This window comes from Tamandua tetradactyla, chromosome X, assembly GCF_023851605.1.
Source record: "Tamandua tetradactyla isolate mTamTet1 chromosome X, mTamTet1.pri, whole genome shotgun sequence".
NCBI classification, from domain to species: Eukaryota; Metazoa; Chordata; class Mammalia; order Pilosa; family Myrmecophagidae; genus Tamandua; species Tamandua tetradactyla.
Window position 1 is genome coordinate 160540751 of NC_135353.1, and position 23959 is coordinate 160564709.

The window sequence follows — 23959 nt, forward strand, 5'->3', positions numbered from 1 at the left end:
ATCTTTTATCAGTTTCCCTGTCTTCTCAGGTTAAACTTGCCATAGGCAATTTTGTCTGCTGCTGCATAATTAACAGAACACATAAGCTTTTTACTCATTCCCTAAGCTTTATTATTCATTTTAATATTACACTGGTTTGATTTTAGCCTATTTAAATTATTTATTCCCAATTCCATACAAAAATGTCTTCAAACATAAAGATTAATTCATTTAATTAACCTTTTGATTAAAAAATAATACCCCAGTACTTATCCACATGGATTTTCCCCTTGAAATAGACTGTGGAGAATTGCAACTTAGAAGCTGGATTTCAAGTGGCTACAGATTATGGACAGATCTATATGATGGGAATTAAAGGAATTAACCCATATACAATTGCATGGACATTGGCATTCATCCTGCAAGATCTCTTAACAAAACCCTTGGTGACAAATAAAATAAAGATGCTACTATATGACAAGTGAACATTTCCCCTCCTTTTCAGTCAGCTAGTCTTTAAGCTGTTTCTGCAGGGCTACTGTGTCTATTTGGTGAGTCCAAATAGTTTGGGCTGGAATGGATAGTTTTCTTTAATAACCCCACAAATAATAGCAAATATTTTTGCTCTGCTGCTGGGTTCTACTTCTGTGCTAAAAATGGTGGGGGGTTAAGACGAACGATAGATAATCGCTGCCCTAGAGGTGAGGATAGTCTAACAGAAGAACAAAAAGAAGTGCAAAAGTAAATCTAATATAGGTAGAATGTGATAAAAGATCAAAGAGAGGAGACTTGGCAGGTCTACAGAAGGAAGATATTTCTATTTGGGGGGGTCCAAAGATCTTATATTTCCTGATTTTTCTACTTCACTCCTAAATAGAATCAACATTATAGCTAAATAGAATCAACATTATAGCTAAACAGGACTATTGAATTCTTCCCGAAAATCTGCAGTGCTTACTCATTTCTGTGATTTATTTCAAGTCTTCCCATCTTTTCTGCTTATCCTAATTCTATCTAATCTTAATATATCAACTCAAATATTGCCACCTCTGTTAAATCATTCATTATTTTTATAAACTATGTATTTAAGATATGAATCTCCCTTTTTTGACATCCCATAGTATTTATTTCTGGTCAGTTTTGTGACACATATGTTAGTCTATGTTTGTACTTTTCTGATTCTTCCTATTAGATCCAGAGTTTTATCGGAATACAGCCACACTCATTCGTTTATGTACTGTCTATGGCTGCCTTTGTTATGACTAAGCAACTGCAGAGTTGAGTAGCTGCTACAGAAGCCTTATGGCTTGCAAGCCTAAAATATTTACTATTTGGTCCTTTGCAGCAAACATTTGCTGACTCGTATTTGAGCAGAAATTCCTCAAGGACAGGGACTATCTTACTATGTTTTTGACCTATTTAATGCCTAACATAGTAGGTGTACCTTGAATATTTATTGAATTGAATCGAACCTGATTAAAGCGAATATCCATGAGATTTAGTGAGTTCATGTGTGGCCAAATGGGAGCCTCTAAATGAAATTAACATGTGAAGAGGAGTGGCTGGATGGGATATAAGGCCCCCTCCACCCTCCAAAGCATTTCAGGGTGTTATTAAATAAGGAATTAAGAATAATCAGCTTATTATAAGCTTAATTATGTCAGAACATACTGCTTTAAAACTATCTTCTGATGAAACATTTTGTAGAATAAAACTGATTTTCCCATTAGGAAACTAATATCCATGCTCATACATACCAATTATTAATTCCTTTACAAAATATTTGTTATCAGTCTTAGAGTTCATAGACTATATATTTAATAAATTCAGTCTTTGATTAAAACTAGTGTACTCTTAGCTTTTGTAAGCTAATGCTAGTTCTGATCTTATTTCAATTATTTAAATTTTCACATTCAATTTATTTACATACCATGTAAATTTTTAAAAATTAATCAAGGATTCAAAAACATGGCAATGACTTAAGGTCAAGATGGAGTAATGGGGATGAGATTTATCTTCCTCCTGAATCAACCAAAAAATCTGGACAAAATGTACGAAAAAAGGTGGTTTTCAAGGCATTAGCTATCAGGCTAAAAAGTACAGGAATCCCTGAGAGATGGGAAACACACAAGGACAGCCCTTCTATTTGTTCCAGTTTCCTGCCTTAAGAGAGTTTCCAAGCCATGATGCAGGGAGGAGGAACCTAAGCAGAGCCCAACAAATGCCAAGAATTGAAGAGATAGAGCTGAGGGTTAGGAATTCCATAATACCCAGAGTTCACTCAACAGAATACCAGAAAGAAGAGAACTGCAGAGAGAGAGAGTGAGCACTCCAGAGGTCTCAAGAGGATACCCTGGCACACATAGCTAAGTACTAATACCGGCATGCACATGAGGAAAGTAACTGAGGCCAGGGAAAGAAAAACCAAAAAGAATTAGAGGGAACAGTACATGGAGTTCCCATGTTGCTGAAAATAGTACTTGTTCCCAAAAGCCAGATTGGAAAACATGGCCATTCATAAGGCATTAAACAGAGTACACAGAAGGGTCTTGCCTGAATAAAATGCTGCTCTGAGCCTGCCTAACAAATCTTAATAGCAATACTAAAGGATCAAACTGTTTCCATGTAACTTAACTGTGTCCCAGAACAGTTCAGTCATTTTTATAGAAATAATAATAATGACATAAAAATCCAGTACCCAATAAGGTAAAATTCACAGTGCCTGGCATCTAATAAAAATTTTTCCAAGCATGCAAAGAAGCAAGAAAATATTTTTATTAAGTAAAGAACCAAACAATTGAAATCAACTCAAAATGAACATAAATATTAGACTTAGCAGATAAGGACAATAAAACAATCATTACAACTGTATTCTGTGTGTTCTAGAGAAAAGACTGAACATGTTAAAAGGAGACATGGGTAATATAAAAAAAATCTAAATCAAATTTCTAGAGAGGGAAACTATAGTGTCTGAAATGAAAAATACACTGGATTCGGATTAAAAACAGATTATATGTTGCAGAAGAAAAAAATTAATGAACTTTAAAATATGACAACAGAAATTATCTGAAATGAACCATGCAGAGAAAAAAAAAAGACCAAAGAAATAAAAGGACAGAGGCAAGGTTTAGTGAGCCATGGAAAAACATCAAGTGGCCTACTAATATACATATAATTTAAATTGTTGAAGGAGAGGAGACAGAGGGCTACAGAAAAATTATTTGAAAAAATAATGGGCAGTTTTCTAAAATTTTATGAAAACTATAAATCCACAAATCTAAAATGTTCAATGAACTGAAAGCACAAGAAACATGAAGAAAACTACATTGAGGTACATTATAATAAAATTGTTCAAAACCAGGGATACAAAGAGAATCATTAAAATAACCAGAGAAAAAAGACACAGTATGTGTACAGGAAGAAAGATGACAAATTTCCCATCAGAAAGTAGAAGTGAGAAGACAGTGGAGAAACTTCTTTAAAGTACTAACTGGGAGAAAAAAGTCAATCTAGAATTTTATAATTAAAAACATCTTTCTGAAACATGCGAAATAAAAGACTTTTTAGACATATGAAAGCTGGAAGCATTCATCACCAGCAGACTTTCACTACAAGAGATGTTAAAGGAAGTCTTGCCAGCAAAAGAAAAATAATACCAGATAAAATTATGGGTCTACCCAAATAATGAAGTACACTGGAAATGGTAACTACATGGGTGAATATACAAGTTAGTTTTCAAATTATTAGAATCATCCAAAAGATAATTGACTATTTAGACAAAAGTAATAATGAATTATAGGGCTTATGATATATGTAGCAATAAAATATATGACAAAAATAGCCCAGAAGGTGAGAGAAGAGAAATGAAAGTTGTTTTTGTAAGGCTCTTTTCCTGTATGAGAAGTGACAATATTAGTTGAAGGTAGAATGTGATAAACTAAAGAAATATACTATAAATCCTAAAGTAACCATAAAAATAACACAAAATGAGTTATGGGTAATAAGCCAACAAAGGATATAAAATATAACAATAATATGTACTATATCCAAAAGAAGATAGGAAAAATAGAAAAAGGCAACAAAGAACAGATGGGACAAATAAAAGCAAGATGGTAGATTTAAACCCAGCCATATCGATAATCACATTAAATGTAAATGGTCTAACCACTCCAATTAAAAACCCATGGGCAGGGTTTCCTGCCAAGGATGGTGGATGGCCGTGAGGCTCAGGTTGGTGGTATCATAAAACTGGGGCTGCAGTCACTGTTTCCTACTGATATCAACCATAGGTGATGGCCTCTCCCACTACTTCTCTGGTTCAGATGGACACTACTCAATCCACTGTGCTCCAACAGTAGCCCTGAATAGGGAACTATGCTTCAGCCCCCAGTGTAGTATCCTTTGATACATAAGCTACACATCAATGACTTCCTGTTTTCCCAGTGTTTGTGGGGGGTGCTTTCCATTGTTCCTCACAGCCTTCCTTTCCTAGTACTCATGTCTGAGTTAGACACCAGACTGCGCTCAAAATATCTATTTTTTCCAACCCTGAGGTATTGTCTTTAGTTCCAGCCTGTGGGCCCTCATTTGTTCTTCCCTTAGGATAAGTTTTCCTAAGAGTAGTTGACTTTGACTCCATGTTCGCCTCCACCAATTCCTTATGTATTATCAATGACTATGACCCATCAATTCTACCTCCAAAATTTATGTCAAATCCATCCATTTCTCTCTATTCCCACAGCCATTACCCTTTCTAAGCCATCTCTCCTTTGTTATTGCTGTAGTTTCCAATTAATTTCACAGCATCCACATTGGCCTCTTTCAAATCTTACTCCAGACAGTGGTCATTATTTCCCTTTTAAAAAGTGAATTGGATCATGTTACATCCCCATGAAGAGAAGCTCAAATTCCTCACCATGGCCTTATAGGGCCCTGTGTGACCCAGGTTTGCCTTTGTCTCTGCCACTTCCCCTTTTGTTCTACATTCTAGCCATTCTGTCTTTCTAATTCCCTGAAGTTTTCAGACTCATTCCAAACTCAAATCCTGTAGACAAGCTGTTTCCTCCTCTCAGATCATCCCCTGCCACATTTACCTAGGCACTTTTTATTCAAACTTCACTTCCTTGGGAAAAGCTTTCTCTCACTCTGGGACAAACACCTGTTTTCTTGTTGCATGTTCCTGTGATACCCAGAGTTACTTCTTAGGAAGCATTATCTGCCAATTATGTGTTCAGCCTTTGTTTCTGCAGTGGGGTCTGAACTCTGTGGGCTTGGGGCAAGTCTATTCCACTAATTTCTCTATGCCCAATGCCAAGTACAGTGGCTGCCTCTAGAAGACATTCAGTATAGAGGTTCACTAAATCTAAGATGCCAGTGATTGTAAGGCACACCATTATTTTACACACTACTAGAAAAGAAAAACACTTCCAATTCAATTCTAATTGGCCTTCAATTTTAAGCTGCAACTCCAACTCAGAGATGTAAAAATAGGAAAAGGTGTGTCTTGGAGTCCAGGATACTCTGTAATTATCAAATGAATTGAATGAATGAGTAAAAGGAGTTGTCTTTCCTCTCATGTAAACAGACATCCCCAGCAGGCTTACTCAGTAATCCCTTGACATGACTGAAATTACTACATCTTGGGTTGAATTTATAGCCTGGACTATCAATCTGGGATCCCCCACCACACTTGGAGTAAGAGAAGTGTATATATGACCATTACCTAATCTTGCCTATGGAAATTATATTAGACTTCATATAACCCATGTTATTTCCATATTTACAGAGCATACCTTCTGTGGAGTTCGGCAATAAGAGAAATCCACACATGTGATTTGGAACCAATAATAAAATATAAGGGCATGGTGCATGGGTGTGTGGTAGTTAGATTCAGTTATCAACTTGGCCAGGTGAAGGTACCTAGTTCTGTTGCTATGGACATAAGCCAATGGTACGTGAACCTCATCTGTTGTTGATTACATCTGCAGTCGGCTAAGAGGCGTGCCTGCTGTAATGAATGATGTTTGATTTAATTGGCTGGTGCTTAAATGAGAGAGCTCAAGGTAGCACAGCCCAAGCAGCTCAGCATACCTCATCTCAGCACTTGCAGCTCAGCCCAGGCCTTTGGAGATGCAGAAAGGAATCACCCCAGGGAAAGATGTTGGAACCCAGAGGCCTGGAGAGAAGGCCAGCAGAGATCGCCCTGTGCATTCCCACGTAAGAAAGAACCTCAGTCGAAAGTTAGGTTTTTTTCTGAAGACTATATGTTAACTAAATAAATCCCCTAAGAAAGCCAATCTGTCTCTGGTGTGTTGCATTCCAGCAGCTAGCAAACTTGAACAGGGTGGTTCAGTGGTAGAATGCTCACCTTTCATGTGGGAGACCCAGGTTCAATTCCTGGACCGTGCACACCGTCCCCCCCAAAAAAATTTAAGGGCAAAGGGGAATGGACTTCCATTTGAAGCAAATGCAAAATGTTAATTCCTTTCTTTTGGACTTTTAAAGTTAGGGGTACATAGGGTAAGACATTAGGTATCAATTTCTGTTTAATAACATGTACCTTCAAAATCTCTGCAATGATAGAGCTGTTTATTTCCCTTTTCATGAGAAAGACTTGCTCAGGGAGTGAGCAGGAAACAACAGTGGGAAGCAAGATTAAGGGTGGGTCTGGTCCAGGGAAAAGTCAGAACTGACTAGCTTACCAAAACCATCCAGTCCCATCAACCAGCCCTCAGTCATATAAACTGCAATGGGCATAAAGGACATCCATTTTAAAGATTAAAGGGACACCCAATGATTATAAAATGATGAGAATAGCACAGTGAGAAAGGAATAGGATTTAGGTTTCAATTAAGTTTGAATTCTTGCTTTGGCAAATACTAATTGTAGAACTTTGAGCCTGCATTTTCTTATATAGAAAATGGAACCAATATTTATTTCATATAATGGTTGAGAGATTTAAAGAGTATGTGACTGAAAAGCACTTACAACCAATATCAGCATTTGTTATTTTTATTCTGAAAAATGAGGAAGAGGAAACTCTATAAAGTGACTATTCTCTATTGTTTGTTACTGGTGCCAACCAGTTTAAGAAATGTTAAAAAGCATAAAGTCATACAGCCCATATTCTTTTGTGCTTGGTAACTTTCCCTCAACATTAGATTTAAGAGATTCATCTTTGTTATGTAGGACTGCTCTTCCTCCATTTTTATTGCCATCTAATATTTCATTGTATGAAAAGGCCACAATTTATTTAACCATTTTATTGTTGATGGTCATCCAGTCTGCTTTTTTTCAACTTTTTAGATGCCACAAGATGATAATGTCTTATACTTTCCTAGTTGGACTCTTAACACAATTATACATGTTGAGAGTTGATGAAAGTGGCTACAGATGATAGAAGTAGTAAACAGCAATTGGGTTACTTTAGAAAGTCTGCTGAGGAGGAATGTATTTGGCAATCACATGTAGGGAAGCCTCAGGGGCCATTACTATAATTATTCTTAATATGAAAGAGAAAGGGCAATTAGGCAAGCATTGCCTCTTTACCCTAATCATGAACGAAGACATCCAACTGCTTGTAATAGACAGTGCATGCACTATGCACAGCCAAAAAGACCTAGGGATTGCAGATACTGGAAAAGAACTTAGTCTCCAAACTGTCATGAGCATCTACCTATAATTAGCATGGTGTGGACAATGTGACAAAACTTAAAATTCTTAGTTCTCCCTCTGGGAGGATTTGCATTGACTGGTGGTTTGAATCTTGGTTCTTCACTTGCAAGGTACATAACTGCAGGCAAATTTCTTAACCTGTTTAAGTTTTGGTTTCCCCACCTATAAATTTTGCAATATAAAGTAGTTCCTCCCTCCTACGTTTGCTGTGAGATCATCTATGGAGGGAGTTAGCACAGTGCCAGATATGTAGAAAGAACTCAACTTATCTCTGAAAGTGGTATGGTATAGGCATCACACCAACCTGGTTCCAGCCTGCCTGGGTTCAAGGTCTACTGCTGCTTCAAGGCCTAGCTCTGCACGGACTTGTTACTTAACCCTTCTGTGCCTTAGTATCCTGATCTATAAAATGGGGTATTTTTTTTTTAGTGCTGTTGTGATGTTTCAAATAAATATAATATGCTGGTACATAGTAAACACAATGAAAGAACACTACCCCAGATGACAATAAAATTTAGAGCCGCGGTTCCAACTCTGGATACCCATTAGAATCACCTGGGAACCCCAGGTGGTTTGATTTAATTTTTCAGTGGTGGGGTCCAGGGAAAGCTTAAAAACCTCTCAGCTGATTCTAATGTGCAACAAGTTGGGACCCCGTGGTTTAGAGATGCTTCCTTATCAGGCCAATTAAACACCAGCACTAAATCTTACCCTGATCACAAAATATCAGGAACAAGTGGACAAATGTCTCCCTTACAGTTCTTCAAAAAAAGCTACTGATGGCCTCATCTGTGTAAGTCATTGTGGGTTATGCAGAATTGAACAAGACATGACCCTCTCTAAAAGGAGTTTGCAGTATATTAGAGCAAGTAACACATGAGCCCTGATCACTAAATGTCCCAAGTCTGAATGCAAGGAATAATATTAGACACAAAGTGCTATGGAGGCAAGGATAATAGGGAGGCCATTTATATCTGGTGGAGATCCAGAGGGTGCTTCATGCAAGAAGTGGCATCCACTTCAAGTGGTTCTTGAAGAATAGGAAACCACTAAACCTTCCTAACAGGATCTGTGAGGCCCCTTCTGATAACAACACAGACGTCTAAGATTTTATGAGATCAAAATATTAGAAGATATTTTGACATTCCAGTTTCATTGAGGCATAGTCATTTTTTGGGATGCAAACTGGAGTTCCCCATTTTTTTGTGAGGGATGATAATGGTTTGCTTTTGGCACATCAGATAGTTTGTTCTAGACTGGAGTTTGTGGCTTTTAAAGTCTTAGATACAGTCCAAAGCAATCTTTGTGTTCAAATGTACAGATGGTCTTTAATGGCCAAACAAATTGGAGGGACAAGAAGGGAAAATGGACAGTTGCATTGGCATACTGAGAACCCTCCAAATCGGTGGCAATGGTGCTGAGGAAGCAAAGCTAAGGTTAAAATAGCCTGGCTGGATGCCTTCTCATCTAAATCATTTCTGTTTTGTTATTATTTCCTTGGGTAGATTACTCTATAAAAGAAAAGTGAATCTAACATCATTTGATATGCTCATTAAGAAAAGTGGAACTTTATAAAAATTCTATGTTAGAGTTACATACTGTAGGCTGCCAGATTTCTTTATGGTAAAGAATAGCCAGATTAGTTCAGATGAGCCCCTGGCTATATGAGTTCCCTTTTATTTGCTCTGTCTCCTAGAGAAAGGCTAGGTGGGGTTTTCTCAGTGACTAACTTTAGAGGTGTATGCATTCATTCATTCATTCAGCAAATATTTCTTGAACTTCTATGGGATAGGTGCCATCCTGGGGCATTAGGGAGCAAACCTGATAAAGATCCCTGCCCTCATGGATCTGCCAGCCAATCAAATGCTAATCTAGGAGCAACTGTAAATATATTTTACAAACGTAATTAAGTTTCCAGATAAATTGAACATAGATAGGGAGATTATTGGGTGGGCTTGACTTAATTACATGAGCACTTTAAATCTGGGTCTAGAGCAAGTTATATATCTGAAGTACAAGAGGGATTCAATGTACCATCACTGACTTGAAGATGAAGGGTCCCACTTGGCAATGAATGTGGGCACCCTCTAGGAGTAAGAGTGACCCTTAGCTAATAGCCAGCAAGGAAATGGGGATTTCAGCTGTACAGCTGTAAGGAGATGAATTCTGCCATCAACAAGTATGTTCTTGGAAGCAGATTCTTCCCTAGATCCTCCAATTAAGAACTCAGCCCAGCTGACATCTTCATTTGAACCTTATGAGACCCTGAGCAGAGAACCCAGTCATGCCACAAGAGACCTCTGACCTACAGAACTGTGAGCTAATAAATAGGTGTTATTTTAAGCCACAAAGCTTGTTATCAAGCAATAGAAAACTAATATATCAGCTGAGAACTTACTAATATTTCCTAGGCCATAACATTTCTATTTTAATTCCTAGATATAATGCCTTTACATGTATACATGCATTACAGTGCATCAGTGTATACTTATAAACATATAATTCTCTGAGGAAATAGGCATATTAAAAGTACTGATATTAAAAAAATAATAAAAGTGGGAGATAAGGGGTATGGGCTATGTGCCAGTTTGAAACTATTATGTACCCCAGAAAAGCTATGTTTTAAGCCTGACCCAATCTTGTGGGGCCAGACCTATTGTTTAGGGTGGGAAACTTTGATTGGATTATTTCCATGGAGATGTGACACAACTAGTTGTAGGTGTGACCTTCTGGTTAGATTATTTCCATGGAGATGTGAAATATTCAACTGTGGGTGTGGCCTTTTGCTTAGATGGAGATGTGACCCCACCCATTCAAGATGGGTCTTGATTCATTTACTAGAGTCCTTTAAAAGGGGAAACATTTTGGAGAAACCTCAGATGCAGACACTTGGAGAAGAGTTGCTACTGAGCTAACAGAGACACAAATGTTTGGAGATGCTTGGAGTGCCAACAGAGAGAACAGATACCTAGACATGGGCAGAGCCCAGCAGATGTCACCATGTGCCTTCCCATGAGATGCTAAGTAAGCCAAAACCCAGAGTTGTGTCCCAAAGGAGCTAAATGAAGGCCCACAGACACTTAGAGAGGAAACCACTGGCATCAGAAGCTGGAAGCTATGGAACCAGGTATACCAGGAACCAGTAGCCACCAGCCACATGCCTTTCCATGTGACAGACAATGGCCTTTATTGAGTCAAGGTATCTTTTCCTGGATGCCTTAGTTTGGACATTTTTCTCCTTAGAACTATAAACTTGTAATGTAATAAATTCCCTTTATAAAATCCATTCCATTTCTGGTATATTGCATTGCAGCAGCTTTAGCAAACGAAAACAGGATGTTTGGGGTTTTCTTTTTTCTTTTTTTTCTTTTTCTGGAGTAATGGAAATGTTCTAAAATTGATCATGGTGATGAATGCACAACTATGTGATGATACTGTGAGCCATAGATTGTATACTTAGGATGGTTTTTATGGTGAGTGAATATATCCCAATAAAATTGCATTTTAAAATAAAATAAAATAAAAAATGAAAGCCGGCCCAATTGTTAGTAAGCACTCAAATCGATATGTTTGTCTTTAGTATCCTGCTGATTTCTGGTCCATTACAGATGTTTTATAAAAACAGGCAGGTACTCAACAATCTCTTAATTTGGTTTACATGCTTCTTGTGGAAGGCTGTAAAGAAAATTTTCCAAAGTACTTGAGAAAGTTACTTGTAAGTTGCAAGACTTTAAGAGTGTTTGAAAGTTAGGAAGAATCTTGCCACATTAAATGTGTAGAATATTATTTATTTCAGGTGCTGCTTCCTCACATCCCTCCTTCCAGAAAGTTTTCAGATTGGGACAAGGATCCTCATTTAAGCACCATAGCCCTTTGTACCCAACTCCAACACTATTGTTATCAATTAGCTTTTGCTGTATAACAAATTACCCCTAAATTTTGTGGCTTAAAACAACAGCTGTTTATTTGCTTACAATTCTGTGGGTCAGCAGTTTGGGCTGGACTCACCTGGAATGGCATACCTCTGCTCCACATGGTACTGGCTGGGTTTAACATCTGTTTGCAGTCCGTTGCAGTCAGTGGATTCACTTGCCTGCGGGCTGACTGGCTGTCATCACCAGAGCAAGGGTGATAACTGGGCCATTCATCTTTCATCATTCATCAAGCTAGCCTGGGCTTATTCACATGGCTGTGGTCATAGGATCCCAAGAACAGCGAGAGAGCTAGCTCTAATATGAAAGCATTTCTCAAGTTTCTGCTTATGTCACATATGCCATTGCCCCATTGACCAAGGCTAGTCACATGGCCAAGTTTACAGTCATTGGGGGTGGTGGGAAGGTATCACCCAAGGTATGAATACAGGAAGGGGAATTATTGCAGCTCTTTTTGTAAGAACTCTATGCCATTGCCCTTACTGCACTGAGTTAGTTTTTGTATTTTATGTATATGCCAGTCTTCTTAAGGACAGAAGTTTGGTTTCTTCTTGTTTATACACTGAGCCTGTAACATAGTGCGTAACGCTGTATTTTATGCTCCATAATAGGTCATTTTGTCCTCATTCTGTGGCATTTGTAAGGACTGAAGCCAGTTAGGCTGTATGACCCAGTCACAGTTGCCTATTTTAGTGAAATGGGAAAAGAGTCCAAACTAATCCTGAACCTCAAAATGCTATCCCCAGAAGGATTTATGATCCTCACTGGGACTTGAGCAGAAGCTTAGCCTAGGTTGTTTCTCCCACTGTCAGCTTCCCTGCAAAGGCTGCCAAAAACATTCTTGAGCTAAAGTGCCAGTAGTGCTCCAGCTCTGTCCCCAGAGAATTCACATACGTCATCTCTCTGCATATTTTTATCACACACTCACTACAACAATGACTGCTCAGTGTGCTGCAGCTTGGGAAATGTCAGAAAGGAAAGTTTATGAAGTCTCCCACATATGCAGACATCTGACTTAAGGAAGCAGTTCTGCAGACCAATCTGCCAAAGCCTGACTTTCTTCTGTTTCAATCTTTTATCCAAGAACTTTATAAAACCTTAATTATGTACAACATAAAATTATTCCCAACCTCTTTCAGAAATACCAATGTGACCTAAGAAAGTTACTCCAATTAGCTGGGGATGTACCTGATTCAAGGAACGATCATCTTTATATGTTATAGCTAAAACAGACATATCTTGTATACAAACAAATCCTTATTTCAAAGCTCCTCCTCAGTATCAGTCTTCCTGCTTTCATAGTTTCTCTTACTGCAGTCTCTAAATAGAAGCATTCTGGTGGGGAATAAACCAAGACCAAACATGGTGGGTTCATAGCCTCTCTTGTTTTAAATTTCAAGCTATTCTGGGTTTGGCAGTTGCTTGAAATGGTCCAGCTGGCCTTAGTTGACCAGATGGCCAAAAGTAAGGGGTGCTTTCCTTATATAGGAAATAGGGCATCCTGGCTAATCATGGCTAAAGATAACGCTTCTGGATCCTTGGACCTGAGAGCTGTCAGAGCCAGCTGCATACCTGGGTCATTCCAGCTGTCCCCTACCAATGCTTGCTCTCATCTCTACGGTCTCTGGGTAGCAGCCACAAAGGAGAACTCAAGATAAACATAGGAGTGACTGTAAATTATTCAGCTATAATAACAAACACAGAGTAAATGAAAATAATTGTTTAACCCCATTTGACCACATTCAAAGCTTGCCTGGTGTCTCACAGCCTTTCATTCAATCCATCCTGATATTTTCCTGTGGGTGGGAAAGACAACAATACACCCAACCTTTAGTCTGCCACTAGAGGTTTCATGCTCCATACTGTTAGAGCAAAAGGCAGTGAAACAGCTTCTTGGAAGCTGGCAGAGATGTAGATTTAAAAATGAATTTATTAGCTGCAAATGGGTAGGTATCTGTGGAACAGATAGCCTGATGGTGTTTAATTTCTCCTGTATTGAGGAGAAGGATTGAACTTCTAAAAACAAAAAAAACCAACAGAACAAACCAAAACAAAAAGCTTACTTGGCAGGAAAGCAGGAAATTAACTTGGAAGCTATGAACACAAGTCTCTTACTTAAAATGTGCTTAGAATTTGTGAAGTATGTTGGAAACCTGCCCAGGTTATCTTTTGGAAAGGTTTATTTTATGTGTGTAGCCAAAATATTTTGAGTAGGAGGTCCTCACTGCCTGGAAGGACCTTTACAGCTTCTCCTACTTCACCTACTTAATCTCCTTCATAGATTCAGCTCAGGGCCCCTCCTTCAGGACATTTTCCTAATACTGTTCCTTCTTTCCCTCCTTTCCTACCTCGCTCCTCCATTTAATAGTTTTGGAATCCTTTTGGACTGTCCTTTTAGTTCATATTGTTTAATAATCACCACTCTAAATGTCTCTCTCTGTCCTACCAAATTACAAGCCCTTGAGGGTAGAGACTGTGTTTTATTTATCTTTGATTTCCCCATCCCCTACTACAAAGAAGATACTCAATAAATTTTAGACGAATAAATGTATGAATGAATCAGCATCAAATAACTTACACCTGGAATATCACTTGACTACAAGTCTTTTCAACACTGTTCATTCATTTATCAACCAACTATTCACTGAGCACCTCCCATGAGAGAGGCATCTGCTGAGTGGCAGATATGTAAAGGTAGACAAAAATCGATGTAGGACTTCCGGAGAAGATGGCAGCTTAGTAAGACGCGCGGGTCTTAGTTCCTCCTCCAGAAAAGCAACTAAAGAAACAGAAACAATACGAAACAGCTCCCGGAGTCACGACAGAGACCAAAAAGACAGCGTACCCCATTCTGGAACAGCTGAACGGGCAGGGAGAATCTGCTGCGGTGAGCTACCTGAGGGGCGCGCGTTTTCCCGGCCGGGGCGGCTGGCGACTGGGGTCCCCTCCACGCACGTGGCTCCCCGGTCTGACTGGGAACGTTGGATAGCGGGGCCCTCCCGTCACGCTTGGCGTTTCGGGCCAGCTGGACAATTAGGACCGGCACTCCCCCAAGCCGCGGCGGCCAGCAACCCCCACCTCCACGCGCGGTTTCCCGGGCCGACTCCCGTGCAGACAGACGAGCGCCACCTACTGGGCAGGAAAAGAAAAACAGAGCCCAGAGATTTCACAGAAAAAGCTTTCAACCAGCTGGGTCCCACACCCAGGGAAATCTGATCAAATGCCCAGACACCAGCAGAAAATAATGGATGACGCTCGGAAAATTGAAGATATGGCCCAGTCAAAGGAACAAACCAATAGTTCAAATGAGATACAGGAGCTGAGACAACTAATGCTGAATATACGAACAGAAATGGAAAAATTCTTCAAAAACCAAATCAATAAATTGAGGGAGGACATGAAGAAGATATGGGCTGAACAAAAAGAAGAAATAGAAAATCTGAAAAAACAAATCACAGAACTTATGGGAGTGAAGGACAAAGAAGAAAAAATGGAAAAAACAATGGATACCTACAATGGTAGATCTAAAGAGACAGAAGCTACAATTAGTGAACTGGAGGATGGAACATCTGAATTCCAAAAAGAAACAGAAACTATAGGGAAAAGAATGGAAAAACTTGAGCAGGGGATCAGGGAACTGAATGACAATATGAAGCGCACAAATATACGTGTTGTGGGTGTCCCAGAAGGAGAAGAGAAGGGAAAAGGAGGAGAAAAACTAATGGAAGAAATTATCACTGAAAATTTCCCAACTCTTATGAAAGACCTAAATTTACAGATCCAAGAAGTGCAGCGCACCCCAAAGAGAATAGACCCAAATAGGCGTTCTCCAAGACACTTACTAGTTAGAATGTCAGAGGTCAAAGAGAAAGAGAGGATCTTGAAAGCAGCAAGAGAAAAACAATCTGTCACATACAAAGGAAACCCAATAAGACTATGTGTAGATTTCTCAGCAGAAACCATGGAAGCTAGAAGAGAGTGGGATGATATATTTAAATTACTAAAAGAGAAAAACTGCCAACCAAGACTCCTATATCCAGCAAAATTGTCCTTCAAAAATGAAGGAGAAATTAAAACATTTATAGACAAAAAGTCACTGAGAGAATTTGTGACCAAGAGACCAGCTCTGCAAGAAATACTAAAGGGAGCACTAGAGTCAGATATGAAAAGACAGAAGAGAGAGGTATGGAGTAAAGTGTAGAAAGAAGGAAAATCAGATATGATATATATAATACAAAAGCCAAAATGGTAGAGGAAAATATTATCCAAACAGTAATAATACTAAAAGTTAATGGACTGAATTTCCCAATCAAAAGACATAGAATGGCAGAATGGATTACGACCCAGCAATACCACTGCTAGGTATCTACTCAAGGCACTTAAGGGCAAAGACACAGACGGACATTTGCACACCAGTGTTTATAGCAGCATTATCTACAATTGCAAAGAGATGGAAACAGCCAAAATGTTCATCAACAGACGAGTGGCTAAACAAACTGTGGCGTATACCTATGATGGAATATTATGCAGCTTTAAGACAGACTAAACTTATGAAGCATGTAATAACATGGATGGACCTAGAGAACATTATGCTGAGTGAGTCTAGCCCAAAACTAAAGGACAAATACTGTAAGGTTCCACTGATGTGAACCGACATTTGAGAATCAGCTTGGAATATATCATTGGTAACAGAGACCAGCAGGAGTTAGAAACAGGGTAAGATAATGGGTAATTGGAGCTGAAGGGATACAGACTGTGCAACAGGACTAGATACAAAAACTCAAAAATGGACAGCACAATAATACCTAAGTGTAATGTAACTATGTTGGAACACTGAATGAAGCTGCACCTGAAATATGGTTTTTTGTTTGTGTGTTTGTATCTTTTGTTTTTGTTTTTTTTCTTTTTCCTTTTTATATATATATATATTATTAGTATTATTATTTTAATTCTCTTCTCTATATTAACATTCTATATTTTTTTCTGCTGTTTTGCTAGTTCTTTTCCTAAATCGATGCAAATGTACTAAGAAATGATGATCATACATCTATGTGATGATACTAAGAATTACTGAGTGCATTTGTAGAATGGAATGATTTCTAAATGTTGTGTTAATTTCTTTTCTTTTTTTTGATTAATAAAAAAATTTAAAAAAAAAATCGATGTAGTCTGTACTTTCATAGGTATAAAACTCTAAAATTAAGTATGTTTATTGGCAAGTGTAACAGTGTGGGAATGGGGTACTCTTTGTACCTCAGATTTTTTACTAAAGCCACATTCTGAAGGGGGACTCTATACATATGTATACAGGATGCAAGACTTTGTAGAGCAAAGCAAATCCTGTTCAGGAACTTTTATACCAGTTACAGAAGACCATACATTTGGAAAGAGTTAATTGAGGTAATAGAATTTGTGGGTATTGATAATGATGTGGCATTTTCCCTCCTCTCCTACAGATGTGGAGAACGTGGTTCATCCCTTTCCTGGTAAGAAAAGAGACTGGCATCTCCTTCAAATGCCATATACATGCTGAGCTGTTGAAATTTCAACAAAATGCCCCTGGATCAGAATGTGAAGGAGTTCTTAGTAGAACCTGTCATGTCTCCTCAGTAGTTTGGGTTTTGTATGAAAACATCAACATTGATTCCTGTTTCTTGAATGGATAGATTCTGAAGGCTATAGGGATAGCTGGGATGAGGATAAAGGGTTAGCAGCTGGCTAAGTTACATTTCTACCATTTAACAAGGTAAGAAAGCATGAGTTCTTGGTGAACCAAATAAGTATTGTGGAAGATAGCCAAACATGAACTATCTTAAAAACATGTCAACCAATAGAGCTACCTACTTGAATTAGGGGACCCCAGGAGTAAGAAGTTGTATGGGATATGCTACAAGGAGGTGATAGCTAAGAGGAGATTGTGAGCATCAGCCAGAGTACATGTTTCATACAAGAATGGTGTAGTATGTAGGACCTAATGGAATCATCCAAAGTCTCACAAATCCAAGTCATCAGAGAGCTAGCATTTGGAGGCTTGCTGTTAGAAAACATACCAATAGTGTCATCAGTGTTAGTCACATAAAACTTTTCTTCTTCCTTCCCCTTCACCCCCACTATTCAACAGTGGGGAAAAGAAGTGGGAAAGCAAGGGAAGAACTGTGATGAAACAGAACATGGACCCCATCCCACTGCACATCTTCACACCAAAGATCAGGGCTGAGTTGAGTATAAGGGAGGGGACAAACATTGATTTGGGTATAAGACTGAAGTTTTGTTTCGGACTAGATGATTTTTACAAAATCTGTTAATGGGCTGGCCTAAAGTATTTGTCATCAGTTTCTTAGCTGTCTATTAAATTATAAAACACATGTTGGTGCATTTTGGGTATATAATGTAATAGTATACTATGGCTAGGAATCTGCCTGTAGTGTCCTCCAGGGCTGGGAAAGGCAGAGCCAATTGACGTTGTTTAACATCTGTGATTGAAAAAACAGAGCCATTGCTTGTTTACACTCTCTGGAGATTAACACATTCAGAAAATTGCCTACCAATGAAAAACACACACCCATGTACACACATGCATACATATACATATACACACATGCATATGATAAACCTCTGGCTCATCTCATTGGCAGCAGGATTATCACCAAGTAATGGGCTGTCCAAAGAACCTGGCCTCTTCCATTCATAAGGTCCTTCAGCAATCTTATAACCTCCCATCTGATGGCGAAATCCTTTCTATTATATTATGGCTAGATAACAACAATGAAAATGACCAAAATGAATTGTGTGCCTAGCATGTAAAAAAGCTGGGCTAAGAAATTCATATAAATGGTGCCTCATCTTATTCTCATTTAAATTTTGAAAGAGGTAGTTAATATTATTCTCGTTTTAAAAGCGAGGGAACTGATGCTTAGAGAGGTTGAGTGGTGTGAAGGCGCAAAGCCTTAGATCCAGGCCTGCCTTCTTTCAAAGTTTATGCTTGTCATGGACATATTCTTAACTTCCCAAAGTCTTCTTGAAACTTCTGGAAAGGGGGACATAATCCTTTAGAGAAATTCTATTCCTTGATAATACATCTCATATTACTCTGCAATTCTTCAATAAATTAAAACTCTAATATTCCACTGTAAAACTTTTACCAATAGATTCTACCTTAAGTCTATTATCTACATGAGAGAACACGGCTGTTCATTCATTTTTTAAAAAATTTATCCATTCAGTGAGGATTGATTGGCCATCTAGTCTAAACCAGGTACCGTTCTAGGTGTTAAAGTTAACACAAGGGAAAAAGCCAAGATCCTGTTGTTTGTAACATAAATCCCACTGAGCATCTTCTCATTGATATTTCTTCCCTCACTCTAATCATCCTCAGGTCCTTCTATCTTTTTTCCCATTAACAATTGAAACATTTTTTAAACTATACCTTTGTCTCCTAGAACACAGTAGAACACAAATACTTATGCAACTATATTAATAATGGTCCTACTTACAAAAGAAAAAACCCTAATTTTATCCAAGATGGTAAAATAAATTATGATTAATACAGTTATTTTTTATTATTTTCAGCTAGATTTTTTTCCATTGGGATTACAGTTCATCTTTTAACATTTTTTATTGTGAAATATAACATATATACAAAATGTTACATTTCAAAGTAGATTTTAACAATTTAGTTTTAGAGTAAATTTCAAAGTATGGTATGGGTTACAGTTCTACCATTTCAGGTGTTTCCCTCTAGCTACTCTAAGACACTATAGACCAAAAACACCAATATCAATAGACTGATTCAGTAGTTGTACTCATTTGTTAAATCCTATCTTCTCTGATACAACTCCTCCTTCTTTGATCTTTCTCACACTCTTTATGGATATTTGGGCAGTGACCATTCTAATTTCTTCACGTTGAAAAGGGGTGTCGACCTTATGGGGAAGGGGGTTGTAACTGGTTGATGCTTTTGGAGAGATTGGTAACTGGGTTTTAGGGCTTATCTGGCCTAGAAACCATCTAGGGGTTATAGGTTTCTGAGAAATAAACTTAGTGAGTGAAATTTTTATAGAGTCTCAGATAGAGCCCTGAATATTCTTTAGGGTTTTCAGGAATACTGTTGGTTGGGGCTTGGCATACCATGACAATTAGCAATATCTAGCTGAAACTTGCATAAGAGTAACCTCCAGAATAGCCTTTCGACTCTATTTGAAATCTCTCAGTCACTGATACCTTATTTTGTTAACCTTTCTTTTCCCCCTTTTGTTCAGGTAGACATTGTCAATCCCACGGCGCCAGGGATAGGCTCATCCCTGGGAGCCACGTCCCACTTTGCCAGGGAGGACTACATCCCTGGACATCATGTCCCATGTAGGAGGAGTGGGAGGGTAGTGATTTCCCTTGCAGAGTTGGGCTTAGAGAGAGAGAGGCCACATATGAGCAACAAAAGAGGTTCTTTGGAAGTAACTGTTTGGCATTATTATAGGTAGGCTTAGCTTCTCCATTACAGAAATAAGTTTCATAAGAACAAGCCTCACGATCAAGAGCTTGGCCTATTAACTTGGGTGTCCCTAATATTGGAGAGAGAATCAGAGATTTCTCAGGAAGGGAATGTTTAATAGTTCCATATTTTTTTCTCCAGTCCCTCAAGGAACTTTGCCAATAGTTTCTAATTGTCTGCCCCAAATACTCTGGAATGTATCTGGTATTACATTAAATGCTAGATATTTAATGCCATGGGAAATGGAACATAATATAGAACTGTATAAAAGTTTGATCTCGATTTTCTGTGTTTGTATGTGTGGATTTGCCCACAAATGTACCTAGAAAAAAGACTGGAAGGAAATACACAAAAATCTTAAGTTATTTATTGCATGGTAGACTTTAATGAATTTTTTTGTGTTTTTTATATTTTCTGTACAAGCATGTTTTACTCTTAATGTACAGGGCTCATACCTGTTCTGTACAGGATGTTGCCATAAGCTCTGGAACAACTGTGCAATCAGCACAGTGGAGTGTCTGCTCAGGGATTATTATGTTTATAAATTTAATGAGTATTTATATGTATGTGCATATATAAGTCTTTATTTTCTTTATTACATGGTCAAGTCTTTATTTTCCATGACTCACTTATTATCCCATTTTGGCTTCTCATCATCATCCATATGAGTCACATCTCCCCATGGTCAATTGAAAGCCAACCACGTTTAATAATAGCCTAAGAAAATTACACGTAGGAAGATAAACCTGCTGGTGGCAAAAGGATAACCACTATGAGTTCAAAACCAAATATAAAATGATTTTTTATTACAGTCTTTTGACTTATCCAAGTTCCTGATTGACTCTACCTACAAAGATCACTGAGCATTTATTCAATAATAGTTTTGATCATTAATTTAGAATCATAATAGTTAATAAGAATGAATAACAAATATATAAAATTTCTAGCTCCTCCTGTGAAAATAAATAGCTGCTCTTTTAATAGAAATGAGTGGTTGGAGGCTAAATGTCTTCTGTTTTGAAATTATTTTTTTAATATTTGTCACCAATACTTTAGCTATGTATTAAATTGTAAAATACATGTTTGTGCATCCAGGGGTCTAATGACATGGTAATGACTAATAAATAATGAGGAAAAAGCAAGTGGACCTGTTTGAGAGACAACACAGGGTGGTTTAGATTTCTATTGGATACCATTGATATGATTATATAGCTGAAAAAAGTGCTGTTACTATTTCTGACATCTCTATTCCAATAGGAATAATACACAGGGACATCATGCCATTTGTGACTCTAGAAAAAAGTTTTTAAAGTATTGGAGACAGCTTCCTTATACTATTCACATACAAAACCTAATAGTTATCTTTGGCAGCATGGGATTCAATGAATTTGGGTAACCATTGCTCCTGTATTTAGAATAGTCTATCTCCATTGTACCTACAGATGTCCTCCACATAGACCTCCTACCAAACCTAGGAGATGATGTGGGATGACATGATCTAACATTTCTCATCATATCAAATGCATCAAAACCAAACATAAACTTAAGCCAGCAAAGATATGGGGTTGCATTTCAATTATTTTCTGGAACTGGATTTCAGAAAGGCTGTTCATCCAATATGAGACACTGTACATTGAATGCTAAATTGAATACACACTCCAGGAAAATTGAAGCCAATGACTCAGTGTAATTGGTCAAGTAGAGAAGTGCACATAGGCACACTTCTGGGGTGCTGGGGCATTTCACAAGCAGGATACCGATCATTACTTGCTTTAAGCAATAATTACAAACCCAGGGGGCCTGCCCTGCATTAACTTGGAGAGGGCAGCTACTTGTGAATCACTGTTTGAGATGCTGCAAAATGTTTGTGTGTCCCTAAATGTCCACCTCACATTTCTCTGTCAAACTGCCACATTTCCAGGAATTTTTGACCTCTTGTTTGACTCCACCACTCCTTCTCCAGGTAATTGTCACTCAAAATAGTAACATATCCAACCATTAGAGAAAATTAGGGCATAACAAAGATTCATATATCTGATTGCTATGCTGTAACATCGCACACTAATTTCTCATATATACTCATTGCTATGGATTTCCTACATACATTTCCAGGAGCTTCATTCCAGCTTTGATTACTGTAAATGATTTCACAGAGCACATGAATCATGATAGTGTCCCCAATAAACACTTGACAATACAGTGTAAATCACATCAGTCTTATTCCAATTCCCATAAGTTTCATGGTTTATAAACAACACGAGGTCATAGCTTGTGAGGGCTTTTAAAACAGAATTCCTTAGTCACAAGCATTCCTCTTCTCTTTCCACCCTGACTGCTCTTTCCCTGTGATCTAATTTTGAGGATCACCAGTTCCCTCAGAGCACTTATTGTCTCAAACTCAGCTCTTTGTTCTCTCTATGCATTTGCATCTCCAGCAGTGCAGCTGGATGGCAAGCATTTCTGTCCTCGCAGAATTCTCCAGCCCATAAGACCTTTGGTGAACCTCTCAGTTCACTTGTTGTCAAGCAAGGAGATTCCTTACCTTTGGTAGAGATGCTCTGGAACCCGAACTCTGGGTGGTCATTGTTAAAACCGTGGTGATTCCCAGTGCGACCCGGGCTGGGGCTGCATCCATATTTATCCAAAAGGAGACCCAGGACAAAATGACTATCAACAGGCTGGGGATGTACATCTGGATCAAATAATATCCCATCTGACGTTCCAGGTGAAACTTGACTTCGATGCAGGTAAACTTTCCTGGAAGCAGCAAATGATTATTTATAGGAAATGTTCATTTAAAGTCCAATATGCATTTATCTTCCCCATTCTAGCATCCCACTTTAACAACAACAGAGTAGTGCAGATGAATTTAGAAGAAGATTGGCCAAAACACATACCCTAAATAATCAGCTCAACCAGTAATGGAAATGATAGAGTGAGAATGAGTGATTTAAAGAGTCACTGGATCAAAACTGTGTAGCATTTTTAACTTTAAAAATCTGTGCTTTTGTTGTAGCTTGATTATTTTAGACCATTGGAATTTGCAAGATTGTCATAACCTGACCAGAAGACATAAGATATTAAAATTTGGGGGGCTATAATATAGATATATATAGCATATAACATATAATCCATGTCATATACATGTAGCATATACTATATTATATGTATATAATAGTTGACACCATTCCCTCCTAAGTAGTTAAGTTTATACAGGTCTCCCAAAGTATTTGGTCAATGGTGCATCTATCTTTGTTCAACAGCAAGAGAAAATATATATGTTTAAGCCATGTATGTAATAGTCATAAAAATTTCCTAGCCTTTGAAGTGATTGCTTCAGGACATTTGTAATATTTCTAGAAACTATTTACAGTATCAGTTTGCCTATAAAATAGAGTTCACATAAATATATTATAACTTTTTAACATACAATTAAGATCCAGATGGTCTTGCCCCTTCCCACTTTTATTTCTCTTAATTGGCTTAGTATTAGAACTCCAGAAGGTAATTCAGTTCAGTTCACACAAATTTTAAGAGACAGGCTCAGATTATTCTTGATCAGGAAGAACACCTTGGGATCAGGTTTCAGTCACTTCACAAGAAGTATCTATTGACTGCTGGAAAAAGTGTTCATGGATCTTTCTACTCTGCAAGGGACCTGGAGCAGTTGCTGGACAAACCATCATGTCTTGATTGTATCTCCATGATCAGCTTGAGTGGTATCAAAGACCAGGATGTTCATAGGGAAAAGCCACCAACTTCATTGGAAGGCACCAATAAATATCCATTTGTTGATACCACCTCAAATCTGCCCCTCACCAGCCTTGCATCTGTCAGCAGTACTGATACAGTATGACTTTGGAGCCAGTTGAATCCCTGCCAGCTG

General features: G+C 38.1%; 1 protein-coding gene across 2 annotated transcripts in view; it reads right to left on the reverse strand.

Moving 5' to 3' along the window:
- GLRA2 (glycine receptor alpha 2) overlaps window positions 1–23959 on the reverse strand; it is a 202606-nt gene that overhangs the window by 111646 nt on the left and 67001 nt on the right. For both annotated transcript variants that reach the window (XM_077145093.1, XM_077145092.1), the window contains exon 7: window positions 22616–22830. In XM_077145093.1, coding sequence (XP_077001208.1) covers window positions 22616–22830 — 215 coding nt within the window. The remainder of the gene's footprint in view (window positions 1–22615; window positions 22831–23959) is intronic.